The sequence below is a fragment of the Symphalangus syndactylus genome, chromosome 6 (genome assembly GCF_028878055.3).
Source record: "Symphalangus syndactylus isolate Jambi chromosome 6, NHGRI_mSymSyn1-v2.1_pri, whole genome shotgun sequence".
Classification (NCBI taxonomy): domain Eukaryota; kingdom Metazoa; phylum Chordata; class Mammalia; order Primates; family Hylobatidae; genus Symphalangus; species Symphalangus syndactylus.
Genome location: NC_072428.2, coordinates 52669443 through 52689213, shown reverse-complemented (window position 1 = coordinate 52689213; position 19771 = coordinate 52669443). Strand labels below are relative to the sequence as shown.

Here is a 19771-nt window from a genome sequence, read left to right as displayed (position 1 = left end):
TCCAATTGGCTCTGTTTTTTCTCTGAGAGCCCCAAGCCCCAACTCTGCTCCTTCAGTGTGCATCACGTTTTTTTCATCCCACTGTGAATTTTTTTCATCCCACTGGCAATCTGAACCCTTTCCTGGACTCCCATTCCCAGCTTTCCTGTTACAGAGCCGAGCACAGAGCCAGGCCGACAAGGGCTGGAGGACCAGGAGGCTGTTGGGAGACCAAGACAAATAAGCTCAGGACCTGGCTCCCACTTGGGGCAACAGGAGCAACAGGATCCCTGAAGACTATTAATGTGCAGACACTGGGCTCACGGGCTTTCTAGGCAACAGCTCCTCTATATTTCACAAGCCTGAGGGCAGGACTGTTAACCTCTTTTTATCCAGGAGGAAACAAAGGTTTAGAGCAGTGAAGCAACTGTTTCATTTTCACAAAGTAGCAGAGCTGGGATTCAAACACAGGTCTAGTTGCTCTAATTTGAAGGAATCCAGAAGCCATAGAATCTGTCTCCCACCCACCCACAAACTCACAACCAAAATAATTCCACAGACATGGATGTATCAGTCTGTTTATTAGAAGTGACTCTTGGCCTCACCATGGAGCAGGAACTGACTGGGTGACAGAGGGTTAGGTGACTAATAGAAGCATGCTTAAGACGCTGTCATTTGTGGGAGCTGAGCTGAGCCCAGCCTGGTTATTCAAGCTGAGGGCAGGTAGTCTGGGAGGACTGAACTCAGCCAAGGAGCCAGAGTTGCAGCATCAGGGCCAGACTGAGCAGGAGACCCCCAATCCCATGAAGCATCTCACCAGCATTCACATGCATGGCTGCAGCATAGAACCTTGCCACTTCCTCGTTGGGGTTGCCCTGGGCTGAGTCAAACCACATCTGGATGCAGCGGCCGCTCCCTCGGCTGTAGTTGCTGACCTTGTATGAGTGACTCCAGAGGCCTTCACAAAGGGCAGCTGGAGTGGGGAAGTAGGACTCAAAGGTGCGGCAGAGGGCCCCAGCTGGGCACTTGTTAACTCCTGCAGGGAGAGACATGGTGGACACAGACATTCAGCCCCTGTGCCCAAAGCTCATTTCTGGCCACCCCCAGAAATCTTCACCCCACCCCGAATCCTTGAGGATTTTCCAAACCCCACCTCAATCTCCTTTTTCCTAACCCCAACTCAATCACCCTCACCTGAGGTCCAGTCCCATCCTCTGTGCCAGTTGCTCTTGCAGGTGTGGGAGGTGTGACAATCCTCCCACCAGCGCTGACAGTCCTCTTTGCATAAGGGCACATCCAGGAAGCGTTCTTTGCGCCAGCTCTGATTCACCTGGGTGGGAGGTGGGGAGGCAGGGCTCCTCTCAGCCAGGGATGCTGGTAGCCGTCACCTTGAAGTGACTGAGGGGGATGGCAGTCTGCTGGGGTGGGTGGGGGGGAGACACCCTACCTGCTGGATCCAGGGCCCCAAGTTGGGTGAACACTCATAGAGACAGGTGTCCTGGATGAAGTGGCGCTTGCAGGCGGGCTCCATCTTGCCACAGTGGTCCCAGTTAAAGTTGTACAGGCGGGAGGTGTCCTTGTGCAGCTCCTGGCTGGTGCTGGCCGTGCAGCAGGCATTCTTCTTCCAGGGACTGCACTGGGTGGGGAAGACACAGGACTAAGTGCCTCCCCATACCCTCCTCCTGCCACCTCGTGTCTCTCCCCCATTTGGTTCTTACTCCTCTGCCCTAGGCAGGTTGTCCTGGGAACACTCAGGTTCCCAGGTGATGGTCCCTCTGTCCTAGGCCTCCAGGAACCCCTTTCTTGGAGGAAACACAATTACAACCGTGTGATCAGGGGACTGTGGGAGCCCAGGGGAAACCCTGTCTTGGGAATGATAGTTATCATTTATGAGGTATGTAACACTTCATAAAAAGTTCTTCCACTTACTCATTTAAAAATTATTGAGCACCTACTTTATGCCAGTCACGGTTATAGATGCCGGGAATACAGAAGAGAACAAAACCGACAAATATGTATTCATGGAAGTTTCATTCTGGTCAGAGGAGACAGTAAGAAACTTAAAATATATATATTATATATATATATATAGTATGTCAGGAGATGATAAATGATATGGGAAAAGTTAGAGCAGGAAATGGTAATGTGGAATTGCTGAAATTTTAAATAGGTTAGGAAATGCCACATTGGTAGGTGACATTTTGAGCAAAGGAAGAGAGGGAGCGAGCCATGCAGTAATGGAGTTTGAATATATTTATTCTTCTTGGCATGCAGTAAGATCTGTGTCCCCAGTGGCTAGGCCAGTGCCAGACACATAGTAGGCCCATGAAAATATTTGCTGGAAAAAGTAAGCAAAAGCCAGGCTGGGCGTGGTGGCTCGTGGCTGTAATCCCAGCACTTTGGGAGGCCAAGGCAGGTCTATCACCTGAGGTCAGGAGTTTGAGACCACCCTGGCCAACATGGTGAAACCTCGTCTCTGGTAAAAATACAAAAAAATTAGCCAGGCATGGTGGTGGGTGCCCCAGCTACTTGGGAGACTGAGGCAGGAGAATCACCAGAACCCCGGAGGTGGAGGTTGCCGTGAGCTGAGATCACACCATTGTACTCCAGCTTGGGCAACAGAGTGAGGCTCCTTCTCAAAAAAAAAAAAAAAAAAAAAAAGTAAGCAAAAGCCCTACTTTTTAAATCTATCTCTATCTTACATATAGGCACATCATATTTTCACAAGATTTTAATCTAGACTGGGTTTTCCAGGACTGCAAATACCATGAAATAGAAGGCTGTACTATGTGTTTTGTTCTACTAGAATTACTCACTATTTTAGAAAAGTATGACATCAACAGTAACACTGTGTATATTATAGTATCTTAGAGTGTTTAAGTCACCAATAGAATATACCTGTATCAATCTTCATTTGTAGCTCCCCACTTATAATGATTTTATGACAAAAGCAAGCATGTGCTATTTCCTAATGCCTTCTAATGTAGTCATACCAGAGAACTGACATATTGAAATATATATTATTTTATTACAAGTTACTTTCTGTGTGTTTCTCCTATATATTACAGAGCATTATGTTGACATTTGCAAAAATTATGCATACAAATAGGTTCTTTGAATTTCATTGCAGGATAGAAAACAGAATCTAAAAAAAATCTGTCATAAAAGTGAGACATTGAGTCTAATAAGGCTGCAATCCACTGGCTGGCATACATGTATATAGACTGTGTGAATGTCCAGCCCCTGTGCCTCAAACTACAGCCAGAAGGACCTCCTCCTCTTCTCCCTTGGCACTCCATGGAACTGGTACTTAGTGAGGGTGGGAAAAGCCAGCGCCTCCCTAGTCTGTTGCCCACCAAAGGAGGAGCCTAACCCAGTCCTATTCCTACCCCTCCACAGGGGCCATTCATGTCCAGCTCCTGTGTGGGCCCATGTGCTTTTGTGAGCCTCATTTTCACTTACTTGTGTAATGTGGAGAATATCATCTACCTACATCAAAGAACCCCTGGGAATATGAAATTTTGTACAAAAAACACATGACAACTGACAGGTGCCCATCGAATGACGACTCAATATCATTGTCAACATGGTATCCACCTCTGGGGAGGGCCCCACTAAAATCACCTCGGCCACTCTTCCTACTCCACCTTCATCTTCTCCCACAGCAAAAATTCAGGATGTGGAGGTATCTGACCCCTCAATCCCTCTCCCACCGTCCTGACTTTCTCCTCCCTGTTAGAACCGGCCCCCTCCTTAGCAGAGGCACACTCCAGCCATACTTGGTCATGCAGCTTGTCCTCAGGACCTGGCTTTGTCTTGTGGTGCTTGGCATCCATACAGACATTGAGGAGATCAGTCCTGTCCTGGGCACTGCACATGGTGGCTACCCAGACCAGAAGCAGCAGAAGTGGCATCCATTTCCAGGCCATATCTTTCTGTCCCTGCAGGCAGAGCTAGGGTAGGGAAACCAAGTCCTGAGGGGAAAGGGCTCCAGGCTGGGAGCCCATTCACCTCCTGCCTCAGTCTCCCCATCCCTATGGTGGCAAATGAGGTCAGACCCTGTTCCTTCAATGCTGGAGCCCTGAAGCTCCCTGACGCTAGGGTAGACAGGGTTGACCAGGAGAGCTCCCTCACCCCCAGGCTTTAAGGGCTCAGGAGAACTGGTGTTAGTGAGTGAGCCCTGCGGGAGTCTTCCCAATTTGGAGGAGATACTTTGCGCCCTCACCTTTTCTCTAGGCTTTATCTATGACAAGTAATTAAATTCTTCAGGTCTATGCCCTGCTTCCCTGAACAGAGCCAGGGACACATAATGTCTTCACCCTCCGTCCAGCAAGGGTTCTGTGGTTAGATGCTGGATCACCTGGGGTCTTGCTCCAGCTTAGAAACCAGGTTAGCCCTGGGGAAGGCAGTGACCCAGCTCTGCCGAGTTCTCAGATCAGCATGAGGATCAAGTGACAGAACCCTCAGGATGGTGTTTGGTTAAATGATACAGAAATGGAAAGAGCAGTGTTTTTTAAGTAGTTTTGCTTCCTCAGACTTTTTCCTTCCCTATTCTCCGAAAGCCATTTTCCTTTCCAGCCTCCTCAGCTGTCTCTGGGCTAATGCAGCAGACCTCACCCTACCTCTCAAAAAACAAATGCAAATGAGAATGATATAGACTGGGGGTGGGGCAAGGTGAGGAGGGGGTGAGGAATAAAAGGCTATATACTGAGTACAGTGTACACTGCTCCGGTGACTGGTGCACTAAAATCTCAGAAATCACCACTAAAGAACTTATCTATGTAATTAAAACCACCTGAAAAACGATAGAAGTTTAAAAAATTAAAAATAAATTTTTTAAAAATGTAGAGAGACCCTTAGATCTGAGAGACAACATGAAAGTTTCCCATGTTGGAACAGCCAGACCAGCACTTGGTGTCCTGGAAGGCACTCAACAACAGGAGCATCCCTCTCCTCCTCTGTTCATTGCTGCCCTTGCCCCCACCCCCAGCCATTACAGAGCTGTTCCTCTGGGCTCTGTCACCAAAGAGTGGATAATGGAGACTGCTTCCTCTATCTCTCTGGTAAAAGTCCCTCCAAAAACTTACTGCCCATGACTCTATGTTTAGTGTCAAGTCTTCCCTCTTCCAATTTCTTCCCCTTCAAGTTGCCTTCCCCACAGGAGCCAGCATGATCTTTCTAAAGAAAGATGTGGCCGGGCACAGTGGCTCACGCCTGTAATCCCAGCACTTTAGGAGGCCGAAGTGAGTGGATCACGAGGTCAAGAGTTCGAGACCAGCCTGACCAACATGATGAAACCCCGTCTCTACTAAAAATACAAAAATTAGCCAGGCGTCGTGGCGGGTGCCTGTAATCTCAGCTACTCAGGAGGCTGAGGCAGGAGAGTCACTTGAACCCAGAAGGCAGAGGTTGCAGTGAGCCAAGGTCGTGCCACTGCACTCCAGAAAGAAAGGTGTGTTCCTCCCCTCTGCACAAACTCTCCAAGTCTCCCCACTGCCCTTGTCACCCTTCCCTCCTTCGGGCATCTTGCCTGAACCTCCGTTGCTGCTGGGAGCATACACGGCTGTGTCTGAGTTGGCCTCTCTCTAAGTAGGCAATAGATCCAGGCCCCTAGGCTGTCCCCACAGCCTCTGTCTTCAGTATAGGGTAGACAACACGCTCTGGTAAGCACCGAGTGAAATCTCCCTACTTAGCTATTCTCCTTCCTCTCTTCCTTCCCTTCCAGACCCCACCCTCTTCAAGACTCCCTGAGTCGGTCCATTTAGTCATTCCTTTTTTTTTTTTTTTTTTTTTTGAGACGGAGTCTCGCTCTGTCACCCAGGCTGGAGTGCAGTGGCGCGCGATCTCGGCTCACTGCAAGCTCCACCTGCCAGGTTCACACCATTCTCCTGCCTCAGCCTCTCCGAGTAGCTGGGAATACAGGCGCCCGCCACCAGGCCCGGCTAATTTTTTTTGTGTATTTTTAGTAGAGATGGGGTTTCACTGTGGTCTCTATCTCCTGACCTCATGATCCGCCCGCCTCGGCCTCCCAAAGTGCTCGGATTACAAGCGTGAGCCACTGCGCCCGGTCATTTAGTCATTCCTGTTTGCATTCATCTCCTTACTTGTTAATTTACTCATTCCAGCATCCACACATTCAACTTTCATCAAAACCTAGAGAATTGCTCATCACCAGGGGGCATCTGGATTTTGTAGATACCCCAAGTGGTTCTTAGGATAAGGCCAGCTCGATGGAGATTAGGTCTGGTGGAAAAGAACCCAGGCTTTAGGGTCAGGCCACTGGGACCCAATGAGAGCTCCATCTCTTGCACAACCTTGGGAAAAGTCACTGGACCTTACTGAGCTTCAGTTTGCGCACTAGAAAATTGTTCACAATTGTATAGGGAAAAGCCTGGCACATATTGAGTAGGCTTAAGTGACAGCTATTGGGTTAATTTATGGGCAGCCAGGTGGACATAGGTAGAAGTTGAGGTATAGGCCGGGCACAGTGGCTCACGTCAGTAATCCCAGCACTTTGGGAGGCTGAGGCAGACAGATCGCTTGAGGTCAGAAGTTCGAGACCACCCTGGACAATATGGTAAAACCCTGTCTCTACTAAAAATAGAAAAATTAGTGGGGCGTGGTGCTGTGCGTGCGCCTGTAATCCCAGCTACTTGGGAGGCTGAGGCACAATAATTGTTTGAACCCGAGAGGCGGAGGTTGCAGTGAGCTGAGATCACACCACCACACTCCAGCCTGGGCAACAGAGCGAGGCTTCATCTCAATAAAAAAAAAAAAAAAAAGAAGTTGAGGTATAGAAGTCAAGGGTCACAGAAAAATTAAAATTGTCTCAAATCTGTTAAACAGCAATATATTACCATCTGGCATTTCTGAAAACATAATTAAGCAATTTTTGATGGCCTTTTTAAAATTGTGGTAAAAACACCCATGACATACAATGTGCCATCTTAACCATTTCTAACGGTACAGTTCAGCAGTGTAAAATATAGTCATACTGTTTGCAATCAATCTTGGAAACTTTTTCATCCTGCAAAACTGACTCTATATCCATTAAACAATTCCTCATTTTCGCTTTCCCCAGCCCCCGCCAACCACCATTCTATTTTCTGTCTCTGTGATTTGGGCTACTGTACTGTAAGTTCCTTGTCTAAGTGGAATCATGCAATATTTGTCTTTTGGTGACTGGCTTATTTCTCTAAGTGTAATGTCCCCAAGATTTGTCCATGTTGTAAGGCGTATCAGAATTTCATTCCTTTTTAAGGCTGGGTAATATTTCCTTATAGGTATGTACCACATTTTCTTTATTTATTTATCTGTCAATGGACCTTTGGGTTGCTTCCACTTTTGGCTATCATGAAGAATACTGCTATGAAAATGGGCATATAAATATGTCTTTAAGACCTTTCTTTCAATTCTTTTTGGTATATATCCAGAAGTGAAATTGCAGGATTATATGGTAATTCTATATTTAATTTTTGAAGAACTGCCACACTGTTTTCTGTAGTGGCCACACCATTTTACATTTCCATCAGCAGTGCACAAAGGTTCCAATTTCTCCACATCCTCATCAACACTTATTTCCTGTTTTGGGTTTATAGTAGCCATCATATTGAGTGTGAGGCAATATCTCATTGTGACTTTGATTTACATTTCTCTAATGATTAGTGACAATGAGCATCTTTTCCCATGCTTGTTAGCCATTTGTATATCTTCTTTGGAGAAATGTCTATTCAAGTCCTTTGCCTATTTTTAAAATTGGGTTTTCTTTTTGTTGAGTTGTGGTATTCTTTTATGTATCCTGGATTCACCCTCTATCAGGTATATGATTTGCAAATATTTTCTCCCATTCTGTATGTTGCCTGTTGATTGTCCTTTGATGGACAGAAGTTTTTAATTTTGAGGTAGTCCAGTTATCTATTTTTACTTTTGTTTCCTGTGCTATTGGTCTCATATTCAATAACTCATTGCCTAATTCAATGTCATGAAACTCTTTGCCTAGGTTTTCTTCAAAGACTTTCATCATTTTTGTTTTTATGTTTATTTAGGTAATGGATCTATTTTGAGTTGTTTTAATATTGTATAAAGATGTATTTATACAAGTGTATTACACCTGTGTAAAGCTGTAAGATAAAGGTCCAACTTTTTTTTTGCATATGAATATCCAGTTGTGTCCCAGCACCATTTGTTGAAGCTATTCTTTTCCCCATGTTTTAATACCGTTGTCAAAAACCTGGACTCTCAGTTCGATTCCACTGATGTATATGTCTCTCCTTATGCCACTATCATGCTGTCTTGATTATTGTAGATTTGTAGTAAGTTGTGAAAGTGAAAAATGTCATTTCTCCAATTTTTTTCTTTTTCAAGGTTGCTTTGGCTATTCTGGATCTCTTTCATGTCCATATGAATTTTAGAATCAGGTTGTCAATTTCTACAAAAAAGACAGCTGGGATTTTGACATGTCTTGAGTTGAATCTGTAGATCAGTTTGGGAGAGTATTGCCATGTTAACAATATTAAGTATTCTGACTGATGAACATGAAATTTGTTTCTATGTATTTAGGTTTTTAATGTCTTTCAACAATGTTTTATAGTTACAAGTCTTTTACTTGTAACTTTTACTTTTGTTAAACTTATTCCTACATATTTTATTCTTTTTGATGCTATTATGAATGGAATCATATTCTTAAATTCATTTTCATATTTGTTCACTGCTAGTGTTTAGAAATACAATTGATTTTTGTATTTTGATCTGGTATCCTGAAACTTGAACTCATTTAGTGGTAATGATATTGTTTTTATGGATTCCTTAGAATTTTCTGTATACAATATCATATCATCTATGAATAAAAATAGTTTCACTTCTTGCTTTCCAATTTGGATACCTTTTATTTCTTTTTTCTTGAATAATAGCGCTAGCTACAACCTTCAGTACAATTTAAATAGACATGGTGAGAGTACATATCCTTTTCTTATTCCTGATCTTAGGGTGAAAGCCTTCCACCATTGAATATGATGTTATGTGTTTTTTCAGAGATGCTCTTCATTGGGTTTTGGATTGAGTTCCCTTCTATTTCTAGTTTGTCCAGCGTTTGTTTAATCATGAAAGGATATTGAATTTTGTCAAACAAGGTTTTCTTCACTAATTGAGATGATCATGTGGTTTTTGTCCTTTATTCTATAATATGGTGAACATCAATTGATTTTTGTATGCTAAACCAACTTCTAATCCTGGAATAAATCCTGCTTGGTAATAGTATATACTTTTGACCTGTTGCTGGATTCAGTTTGCTAGTATTTGGTTAAGAAGATTTATGTCTTAATTCATAAGGAATATTGATCTGTGTTTTCTTTTCTTGTGATATCTGTCCGATTTTATAACAAGGTAATACTGGCTCATATAATACAACTTATAGAATGAGTTGAGAAATATTTCCTCCTTTTATTTTTTGAAAGAGTTTGTAAAGGATTGGTATGAATTGTTCTTTAAACATTTGATCCAGGCACGGTGGTTCATGGCTGTCCTCCCAGCACTTTGAGAGGCAGAGGTGGGAGGATCACTTGAGCTCAGGAGTTTGATACGAGCCTGGGAAACATAGTGAAATCTTGTCTCTACTAAAAATAAAAAAAATTAGCCAGGCATGGTGGCATGCACCTATAATCCCAGTTACTTGGGAGGCTGAGGTGAGGGGATTGCTTGAGCACAAGAGGTTGAGGCTGCAGGAAGCTGTGATCATGCCACTGTACTCCAGCCTGGGTGACAGAGTGAGACCTTGTCTTTAAAATAAATAAATAACATTTTGTAGAAACCACCACTGAGGCCATCTGGGGCTGAAATTTTCTTTGTGGGAAATTTTAAAATTACTAACTCAACCTCTTGTCGCAGATCTATTTGTATTCTTTACTTCTTGTGTTATCTTTGGTAGTTTGTGACTTTATAGGAATTTGTTCATTTTATCGGTGTTACCTAATATGTTGCATACAATTGTTTATACTATTCCCTTATAATCCTTTATATTTCTGTAAGGTCAGTACTGATCTTCCCTTTGTCATTCCTGATTTTATTGATTTGATTCTTCTCCTTTTTTCTTGATCAATCTAGATAAAGCTCATCAGTTTTGTTGATCTTTTTAAAGAACTAACTATTTTGTTGATTTTGGGTGTTTTTCTATCCTCTATTCCATTTATTTTTGCTCTGATCTTTACTATTTCCTTCTTTTTCCTAGTTTATTTTGCTCATCTTTTTCTGTTTTGTTTTGTTTTGAGACAGGGTCTCACTCTGTCACCCAGGCTGGAGTGCAGTGGTGCCATCTCGGCTCACTGCAACCTCTGCCTCCCAGGCTCAAGCGATTCTCCTACCTCAGGCTCCTGAGTAGCTGGGACTACAGGCGCATGCCACCACGCCTGGCTAATTTTTGTATTTTTTGTATAGACAGTGTTTTGCCATGCTTCCCAGGCCAGTCTCAAACTCCTGAGCACAAGTGATCTGCCCGCCTTGGTCTCCCAAAGTGCTAAGATTATAGGCATGAGCCACCGCCCCCGGCCCTTTCTCTGTTTTTTTTTAAGGTAGTAGGTTAGCTTATTGATTTAAGATTATTATTCTTTTTCATATTGACATTTACAAATCTAAATTTCTCTTCAAGCACTGCTTTAGCTACCTCCCTTAGGTTTTGGTATTTTGTGTTTTCATTTCATTCATCTTAAAGCATTTTCTAATTTCCCTTGTGATTTACCCTTTAACTCACTGGTTATTTACGAGTATATTTAATTTATACATATTTGTAAATTTCCTAAATGTTCTTATTTTTTAATGTCATTCCATTGTGATCAGGGAAGATATTTTCTTCTATTTCAATTATTTTTAATTTATTGGTACCTTTTTTAATGGCCCAAAATATGGTGTTCCATGTGTACTTGAGAAGAGTATATATTCTGCTGTTGTTTGGTTGGAGTGTTCTGTAGATATCTGATAGGTCTAGTTGGTTTATAGTGTTGTTCAAGTTCTCTACTGCCTAGTTATTCTAAATACTACTGGTAGTGGGATATGGAAATCTCCAACTGTTATTGTTGAATAAAGTATTTCTCTCCTCAATTCTGTTATTTTTTGCTTCATGTGTTTTGGGACTCTGTTGGTAGTTGCATTTATATTTATATTTGCCATGTCTTCTTAATGGATTGACCTTTTTATCATTTTTAAATGACTTCCTTTGTCTCTTAACAATTTTTGTCTTAAATTCCTTTGTCAATATCATTACATTACCTATACAGGTACAAATTACACCTGTGTAGTAGAGACAAGGTCTCACTATGTTGCCCAGGCTGGTCTCAAACTCCTGACCTCAGGCGATCCACCTGCTTCAGCCTCCTAAAGTGCTGGGATTACAGGTGTGAGCCACTGCGTCGGGCATGACAACATACTTACTTTTACCAGTGAGTTTTATACTTTCATATATTTTAATGTTACTAATTAATTAACATCCTCTTCTTTTAGCTTAAATAAGTCCCTTTAGCATTTCTCATAAGACAGATCTAGTGGTGATATGTTCTCTCAGCTTTTGTTAGTCTGAGGAAGTCTTTATCATTCTCCCTTTTTGGAAGACAGGGTTACTTAGTATTGTACTTGGTTAAAATTTATTTTTCCTATAAGGATTTTGAATATATTATTCTACTTCTTTCTGGTTTGCAAGGTTTCTGCTGAAAACCCACTGATAATCTTATGGGTTTCCTTGCATGCAATATTTCACTTTTCCCTTGCTGCTTTCAAAACTCTCTCTTTGTCTTTAACTTTTGACAGTTTGATTATGATGTGTCTCCATGTGGGTCTCTTTGGATTAATCTTATTTGATGTCATTTGGGCTTTGTGGATCTGGATTTCTATTTTTTTCCCCAGGTTTGGGGAGTTTTCTGCCATTATTTCTTTGAATATGTTTTCTAGCCCTTTCTCTTTGTTTTCTCCTTTTGAGATACTGATAATGTGTATGTCGTTATGCTTCATGGTGTTCCATAAGTCTCTTACCTTATCTTCACTCTTTTTTTATTATTTTTTCCTTTTTGGTCCTCAGATTGTGTAATTTCCAGTAACCTGTCTTCAAATTCACTATTTATTTTTCCTACTTGATCTAGTTTACTATTGAACCCCTGTATTGAATTTTTCATTTCAGTTACAGTATTCTTCAGCTCTATTATTTCTATTCGGTACTTTTTAAATACTTATCTCTTTATTGAAATTGTCAGTTTGTTCTTACATTACTCCCCTGACCTCAGTAAGCATCTCCATGATCATTATTTTGAATTCTCTGTCAGGTAAATCACATATCTCCACTTCACTGAGGTCAGTTTCTGGATATTCATCTTGTTCTTCTATTTAGAACATATTCCTCTATTTCTTCATTTTCCTTGACTCTCTGTGTTGGTTTCTGCACATTAGATAAAATAACTATCTGTATTAGTCCATTTTCATACTGCTATAAAAAACTTCCCAAGACTGGGTGACTTATAAAGGAAAGAGGTTTAATTGACTCAAAGTTCAGCATGGATGGGTAGGCCTCAGGAAACTTAGAATCATGGCTGAAGGTGAAGGGGAAGCAACGCGCATTCTTCACAAGGCAGCTGGAAGGAGAAGTGCCAAGCAAAGGGGGAGGAGCCCCTTACAAAACCATCAGATCTCCTGAGAACTCACTCACTATCACAAGAACAGCATGAGGGAAACTGCCCCCATGATTCAGTTACCTCCACCTCGCCTCTCCCTTGACTCATGGGAATTACAAGGATTATACTTCAAGGTGAGATTTGGCTGGGGACACAAAGCCTGACCATATCACTATCTCTTTCAGTCTTGTCCGACTGGCCTCGTGTAGGAGAAGGCTCTCACCTATCTGTCTGACCAGAGATTTTAAGGTACCTCTCAAGTCTTTGTGTTTGTCCAGACCTCTATTCTGTTTTTGGTGCCCCCCTGGAGTTTATGTCATATCATTTCAGTATTCTGAGACCAGTAAAGCAAGAGCCAGACTCTGTAGGTGTAGCTGGAAACGTTGGAGTGTTGGGTGTGTGTTTCAGCTACTTCTATCTTTATGGTAAACCTGAATACAGGTGTTTATCTCCCATTCTTTCTGCACTAAGCTGAGGAGAAAATCTGTGGCAAATGCCTTTACTAACATTCAGGTTGTGCCTTCTGATCCTGGGGAAATAGCTGTTGGAAGCGTGCCTATTATATGTTCACCTCTTCATTTTCTATGGTCTCAGCCCACCCAGGAATGCGAAGCTCCATCAACTTCAAGAGCTAGGTCATTAAGGAGACAGATCCCAGGGTTGGAACCATAGAAGTTGTGGCACTCAGTGCATGGCCAAGCTCCTTCCTGGAAGAATGAGTAGACCTGGATTTATTTATAGGGTGAGCCAGAGGCAAGTTTCATGAAGTTCCCTTGCTAAAGCTGTAATCGGGCTATTGTTTGTTTGCCCCATGATCTCCATGGTGCAAGTTTGTTAGCTGTTAGGTCATCAAGTAGCCACTGGAAGTGTACTATAAGCCCCTTCTGGAGAGAAAATGGGAACTAGATGTTCCCTCCCCTTTTCTCAATTGTTCCAAAGGAGCATAGCCCTGGAACTGTTTGTGCACCAATTTAAAACTACCTCTTTGTTCTGTGATCTAGAAAGACTCACACATGGCCGGGCGCAGTGGCTCACGCCTGTAATCCCAACACTTTGGGAGGTCAAGGCAGGCGGATCATTTGAGGTCAGGAGTTCAAGATCAGCCTGACCAACATGGTGAAACCCCGTCTCTACTAAAAATGCAAAAAAAAAAATAGCTGGATATGGTGGTGAATGCCTGTAATCCCAGCTACTGGGGTGGGCGCTAAGGCAGGAAAATCACTTGAACCTGGAGGCAGAGGTTGCAGTGAGCTGAGATTGCACCACTGTACTCCACTGTACTCCATCCTGGGTGACAGAGCAAGATTCTGTCTCAAAAAAAAAAAAAGACTCACATATGCCTTGTCCCTTCTGCTCCCAGACTTAAAAGGTTTAGGATGGAGACCTTTGGGAGGTAACTGAAAAGTTGGGGCACTTGATGCATGCCAAAAACCCCTTCCAAAGAGAAACAGGAAGCTGCTTTATATATAGAGAGAGAGATGAGGTCTTGCTATGTTGCCCAAGCTGGTCTTGAACTCCAGGCCTCAAGTGAACCTCCTGCCTCAGCCTCCCAAAGTGCTGGAATTACAGGTATGAGCCACTGCGCCTGGCTTTTTTTTTTTTTTTTTTTTTTTTTTTTTTTTTTTTTTGAGACGGAGTCTCCCTCTATTGCCCAGGCTGTAGTGCAGTGGCATGATCCTGGCTCACTGCAACCTCTGCCTCCCAGGTTTAAGCAATTCTCTTGCCTCAGCCTCCCAAGTAGCTGGAAGTATAGGCACCTGCCACTATGCCAGCTAATTTTTGTATTTTTGGTAGAGACGAAGTCTCACCACGTTGGCCAGGCTGGTCTCAAACTCCTGACCTCAGGTGATCCACCCGCCTCAGCCTCCCAAAGTGCTGGGATTACAGGCATGAGCCACCACACCTGGATTTTTTTTTTTTTTTTAATGGGCGATGCATTTCTCTCTCTCCCTTCCTTCCTTCCTTCCTTCCTTCCTTCCTTCCTTCCTTCCTTCCTTCCTTCCTTCCTTCTTTCCTTCCATCCTTCCTTCCTTTCTCTCTCTCTCTCTCTTTCTCTCTCTCTCTCTTTATTCTTTTTTTTGGGGACTCACTGTGTCACCCAAGCTGAAGTACAGTGGCCCACTGCAATCTTCGCTTCCCAGGCTCAAGCAATCCTCCCACCTCAGCCTCCCAAGTAGCTGGAACTACAGGCATGCGCCACCACACTGGGCTAATTTTTGTATTTTTTGTAGAGATAGGGTTTCACCATGTTGCCCAGGCTGGTCTTGAACTCCTGAGCTCAAGAGATCCGCCTGCCTCGGCCTCTCAAAGTGCTGGGATTACAGGCATGCGCCACTATGCCCTGCTGGGACCTGCATTTTTTAAAGCCCTTTCTGTGCACCACCCCTGGGGGATGAAGCCCCTGGAAGTACTTACATGCCCATATAAAGCTGCCACTTTTTTTCTGTGGTCTAGCTCCTCCCAGAGCTAGGAAGTTTAGGATGCAGTCCCTTGGGTTGAAGCTATGAAAGTTGGGGCAATTGATATGTGGACAAACTCCTTCCAGGGGGTATTCACATACATGGGGGTATTGCTGGAGTGAGCTAGGGGAGAAGGGTTGGGAAGTGCCAGTCTGCTTCTCAGGCTGGCTGCAGGTTAATATTTGTCTGACCCTTTAACTCCCCAGTGCAAATTAGTTAGAAGCCACACCATCAAGTAGCTACTGGAAAAGTGTGTCCCTTCCAGCGAGAAACAGAAGCTGCATTTTAAAGTCCCCTCTCTGCATTGATTGCAGGGAATGAAGCCCTTGGAAATACTTAAGTGCTGGTATAAAACTGTTGCTTTTTGGCCAGGCCCAGTGGCTCACACCTGTAATCCCAGCACTTTGGAAGGCCAAGATGGCAGATCACGAGGTCAGGAGTTTGAGAGCAGCCTGACCAACATGGTGAAATCCTGTCTCTACTAAAAACACAAAAATTAGCCGGGTGTGGTGGCGCACGCCTGTAATCCACCACGCCTGTAATCCCAGCTACTCAGGAGGCTGAAGCAGGAGAATCGCTTGAACCCAGGAGGCGGAGGTTGCAGTGAGCTGAGATCGTGCCACTGCACTCCAGCCTGAGAAACAGAGCGAGACTCCGTCTCAAAAAACAAACAAACAAAAAAGTTGCTTTTTTCCTGTGGTCTGGAGAGACTTGTTCAGGTCTAATTCCTCCCACTCCCCAAGTTGGTGAATTAAGAGCCAAACCGTGGGACATTTAGAGTTAGGGCAGTACGTGTGAGGTTTAATGCCATCTCTCCACAGGGAGAAGCTGGATGTTGGGATTTCTTTCCCACTTTTATGGTGCAGTGCTTGAGGTGAGATCTGTGCCTGAGTGTGCCTCAGCTTTTCCTATCCATTCGGTGTGGATGTTTCCTTAATTGCTCAATGGGTAGGAGTCTCTCAGCTGGCTCTCAGAGGAATTCCCTCTGGCTTTCTGTCAGAGGCAAAGGGGTATTTATTTGGTATGTTCATGGGTAGAGGGTCAGGAGCTTCCTAGTCCACCATGTTGGTGACATCACTCACAAACATTCCTTAGATTTTTGAAATTTTTGGTTAGTTTTAAGAGTTCTAGAAAAGTTATTTAATTTTTTTTTTTGAGACGGAGTCTCACTTTGTCACCCAGATGAAGTGCAGTGACGTGATCCTGGCTCACCGTAACCTGTGCCTCCCGGGTTCAAGCAATTCTCTTGCCTCAGCCTCCCAGGTAGCTGAGATTACAGGCATCTGCCACCATGCCTGGCTAATTTTTTTATTTCTAGTAGAGACGGGGTTTCACCGTGTTGGCCAGGGTGGTCTCAAACTCCTGATCTCAGGTGATCTTCCCGCCTTGGCCTCCCAAAGTGCTGGGATTACAGGCATGAGCCACCGCACTCAGCTAAAAAAGTTGATTTTGACCATTTTTGCCAGTGTTTTTCTTGCTTTTATGGAGGAATGAGTTTTCAAACGTCCTTATTCTGCCCTTCTAAAAGTGCTTCTTCAGATGACTTCTATTTTAAGAAATAGAAAGCTTTAAACAATATTGGCTGCTCATAAAAAAATCATCTTTGAGTATAACATTTGAGTATAAGTCTACTTTTAACATGAAGAAACAAAAGTTATTTTTTATTTCCTGTGTGTTTTCCCCTGACAGCAGAGTTTAGGTCCTTACCCAAACTGAATGTGAATTTCACTTCTCAAAAAGCATGTTATTTTTCTTTTTCTTCTTTTTTTTTTTTAATTTTCCTGTTGTGCTGACTCATGTCACAGTCTTGGGTCATGGTATAACATAAAACAATAGGATTCTTTACCTATAAAGAAATTAGAATTCCTAATGACAAGGTTGTTGCAAAATACAGTTTTCTTACACAGCCAAGATGAAGGCCTTTCCCAGAGAACACTTTTTTCTGTTGTCCTCCAAGATCAGGTCCTAATTCAGAATAATATAACTATCAAGGCATTTCTTTTTTAACAGCAAAATCATCTTACACTTCCCAGACAGCTACTGGATTACACCAAAAATTCTCTCCCACACAGCATAACACTCATAAGGAAAGAAGGATACAAGGACGGATGCTAAAAATAATTAGGTATAATTGGCATGCTCCATATTTTTAAAATTAGTTTATCAGTATTATAAGAGCTGCCTTGTCCATCATGTCCACAAAGTGGAGAAAGATGTCAGACCAAAAAGAGGGGCTCATTCCTTCTAGATGATATTTTTTTTGAGATAGGGTCTCACTGTCACCCAGGCTAGAGTATAGTGGCACAAACACTGCTCACTGCAGCCTTGACCTCTTGGGCTCAAGTGATCTCCTGCCTTAGCCTCCCAAGTAGATGGGACTACAGGTGTGCAACACCATGCCCAGCTAATTATGTATTTTTTGTAGAGACGAGGTCTCACTATGTTTTCCAGGCTGTACAGGTGTGAACCACCACACCCAGCTAAGATGATTTTTATGCAAGGTAAAGTGTTGTGACTATGATTGTGGACCTTCCTGGAAGGATAAAAGTATACTCATATTCATGTGCAAGGCCTTACATGATGACTGTCAAATTTATGCCCATGTTGATTTTATTCCATAGTTTAACTTGTACTATTGGTAGCAATTGTAGTACACATGTTGCAAAATAGACTATAAGGCCCTCAAGATTTGTAAATACATTCATTATCTATATCACCTGCAGAGCTCAGCCAACTAGAGAAGACACATAGAATTATCAAACATAAGTCAGGCTGGGCACGGTGGCTCACACCTGTAATCCTAACACTTTGAGAGCCCGAGGCAGGTGAATCACTTGAGGCCAGGAGTTCAAGACCAGCCTGGCCAACATGGTGAAATCCCATCTCTACCAAAAACACAAAAAAATTAGCCAGGTGTGACGGCGTATGCCTATGGTCCCAGCTACTCAGGAGGCTGAGGCATGAGAATCGCTTGAACCTGGGAGGCGGAGAGTGTAGTGAGCTGAGATCACACCACTGCACTCCGGCCTGGGTGTCAGAGCAAGACTCTGTCTAAAAATTAAGAAAAAAGTTAAATCGGTTGAGAAGACTAACCCTCCCTGTCCCTTTCTCCCTCCCCAGGTTCTAATAATAATAGGTTCTATGTAGCCATCATCTGAGACCTCATGAAATCTAGCAGTCACCAGTAGGTTTGTGCCGTTGTGTAGTACACCCCAGTGAATATTCTTCTTTCATTCTGATATTGAAAATGAATAGATTGGCCAGGCTGTTTGATACTCTCAACAACTGGTTTCCTTTTTTTTTTTTTTTTTTTTTTTTGAGACAGAGTCTCACTCTGACGTCCCTGGCTGGAGTGCAGTGGTATGATCACCACTCACTGTAGCCTCAACCTCCCTGGGCTCAAGCGATCCTCCCACCTCAGCCTCCCAAGTAGCTGAGACTACAGGAACATGCCACCACACCCAGCTCAACAGCTGGTTTCTATTCTCCCCTCTTGTTTGTCTAAACATACCTGCTATACTTTGCTGACAGGAAATAAACCCATGTATCTGATATCATCACCGTAAACTAACACTTGGTTGAGTCAACCTATCAGAGTCCTCAGACTAGGGATTTCTAGCAAAATTTCAGCCCTCAGGCAGAAGACTTCTCTGGGGGAAGATGCTAGCCCAAGAACATGTAACTAGAAAAGGAAGGAGTAAAGTTAATGAAAGAGATATGATTGTGGTTATTGTCTTGGTATTTTTGGTAATGTACTTCATGTTCCCTTTTCTTTAATTTTTTTGGGGGCTAGGCATATGATATAGCCTTTTTCTTTCCCCTGGCTCTGGTCTCTAACACTCAATTTAGCAAACCTTACCTGTGCCAGCTGGAATAAACACTTTTTAAAAAAAAAGTCCTTGGTCAATGGGCCACCTCATAAACATCTCTAATGGTGTTATCTACATCTACACCAAGAATAGACTTGCTCCTTGACTGCCAAATCCCACCTTTCTTTTTTTTTTTGGAGACAGGGTCCCACTCTGTCAACCCAGGCTGGAGTGCAGTGGTACAATCACCGCTCACTGCAGGCTCAATCTCCCCGGGCTCAGGAGATCCTCCCACCTCAGCCTCCCAAGTAGCTGAGACTAAGGCGGGCACCATCACACCCAGCTAATTTTTGCATTTTTTTTTCTAGAGACTGGGTTTCACCATGTTGCCCAGGCTGGTCTCAAACTCCTAAGCTCAAGCCATCCACCCTCTTCGGCCTCCCAAAGTGCTGAGGTTACAGGCGTGAGCTACCACACTCAGCCTCCAACCAATCTTTTAGAGACTGAGAATGGAGTTTGTCTCAGATGATAGATTTTTATGGAGACACATGCCAAATTTTTTAGAATAGTTTCCCTCATGTGCACACCCCATAGAAACTCAGAATCATCCCCTCAGTAATTTTCATCCCCCATCATGCCCATTTACAATTAATCCCTGTTCTCACTTCCAGCCCCAGGCAGCTACTACTCTACTTTCTGCCTCTATAAATTTTCCTTCCCTGCACATCTCATATAAGTGAAATCATGCCACATGAAGCCTCTTAGGTCTGGCTTCTTTCACTTAGCATAATGTTTTTGAGGCTCATCCACGACATAGCATGTGTCATCACGTTTCATTGCTGCAGTCTTCTACTGTATGGATTCACCACATTTTGTCTGT

The 19771-nt window shown here is 43.3% G+C and overlaps 1 protein-coding gene and 1 long non-coding RNA gene across 6 annotated transcripts in view; one reads left to right on the top strand and one right to left on the bottom strand.

Annotated features, from left to right (window-relative positions):
- The window catches only part of LOC129484586 (uncharacterized), a 54836-nt gene that overhangs the window by 975 nt on the left and 34090 nt on the right, over window positions 1–19771 (top strand). The window contains exons 2-3 of one of the 4 annotated variants that reach the window (XR_010121336.1): window positions 12809–12872; window positions 13218–13380. The exons of 2 other annotated variants lie outside the window; for them this stretch is intronic. This is a non-coding gene — a long non-coding RNA (uncharacterized lncRNA). The remainder of the gene's footprint in view (window positions 1–12808; window positions 12873–13217; window positions 13381–19771) is intronic. One more of the 4 variants, XR_010121337.1, reaches the window with a different exon arrangement.
- FOLR2 (folate receptor beta) lies at window positions 543–5719 on the bottom strand. 2 transcript variants are annotated; one of them, XM_055282803.2, is made up of 5 exons: window positions 5510–5719; window positions 3759–3932; window positions 1427–1615; window positions 1174–1309; window positions 543–1015 (listed from the first exon to the last, which is right to left on the bottom strand). In XM_055282803.2, the coding sequence occupies exons 1-5, from the start codon at window positions 5534–5536 to the stop codon at window positions 723–725; spliced, it is 819 nt and encodes a 272-aa protein (XP_055138778.1). In that variant the 5' UTR covers window positions 5537–5719; the 3' UTR covers window positions 543–722. The 2 variants fall into 2 exon arrangements, with proteins under 2 accessions (XP_055138778.1, XP_055138779.1); XM_055282804.2 differs by having other exon boundaries at window positions 5516–5719.

Excerpts from the sequence above, each read along its gene's own strand:
- FOLR2 (XM_055282803.2), bottom strand. The coding sequence starts at position 5,536 with ATGCTCCCAGCAGCAACGGAGGTTCAG. Across the intron at positions 1,310-1,426 it reads TGGGGCCCTGGATCCAGCAG|GTGAATCAGAGCTGGCGCAA; the intron begins GTAGGGTGTCTC and ends CCTCCCACCCAG. Across the intron at positions 1,016-1,173 it reads AGGATGGGACTGGACCTCAG|GAGTTAACAAGTGCCCAGCT; the intron begins GTGAGGGTGATT and ends CTCTCCCTGCAG.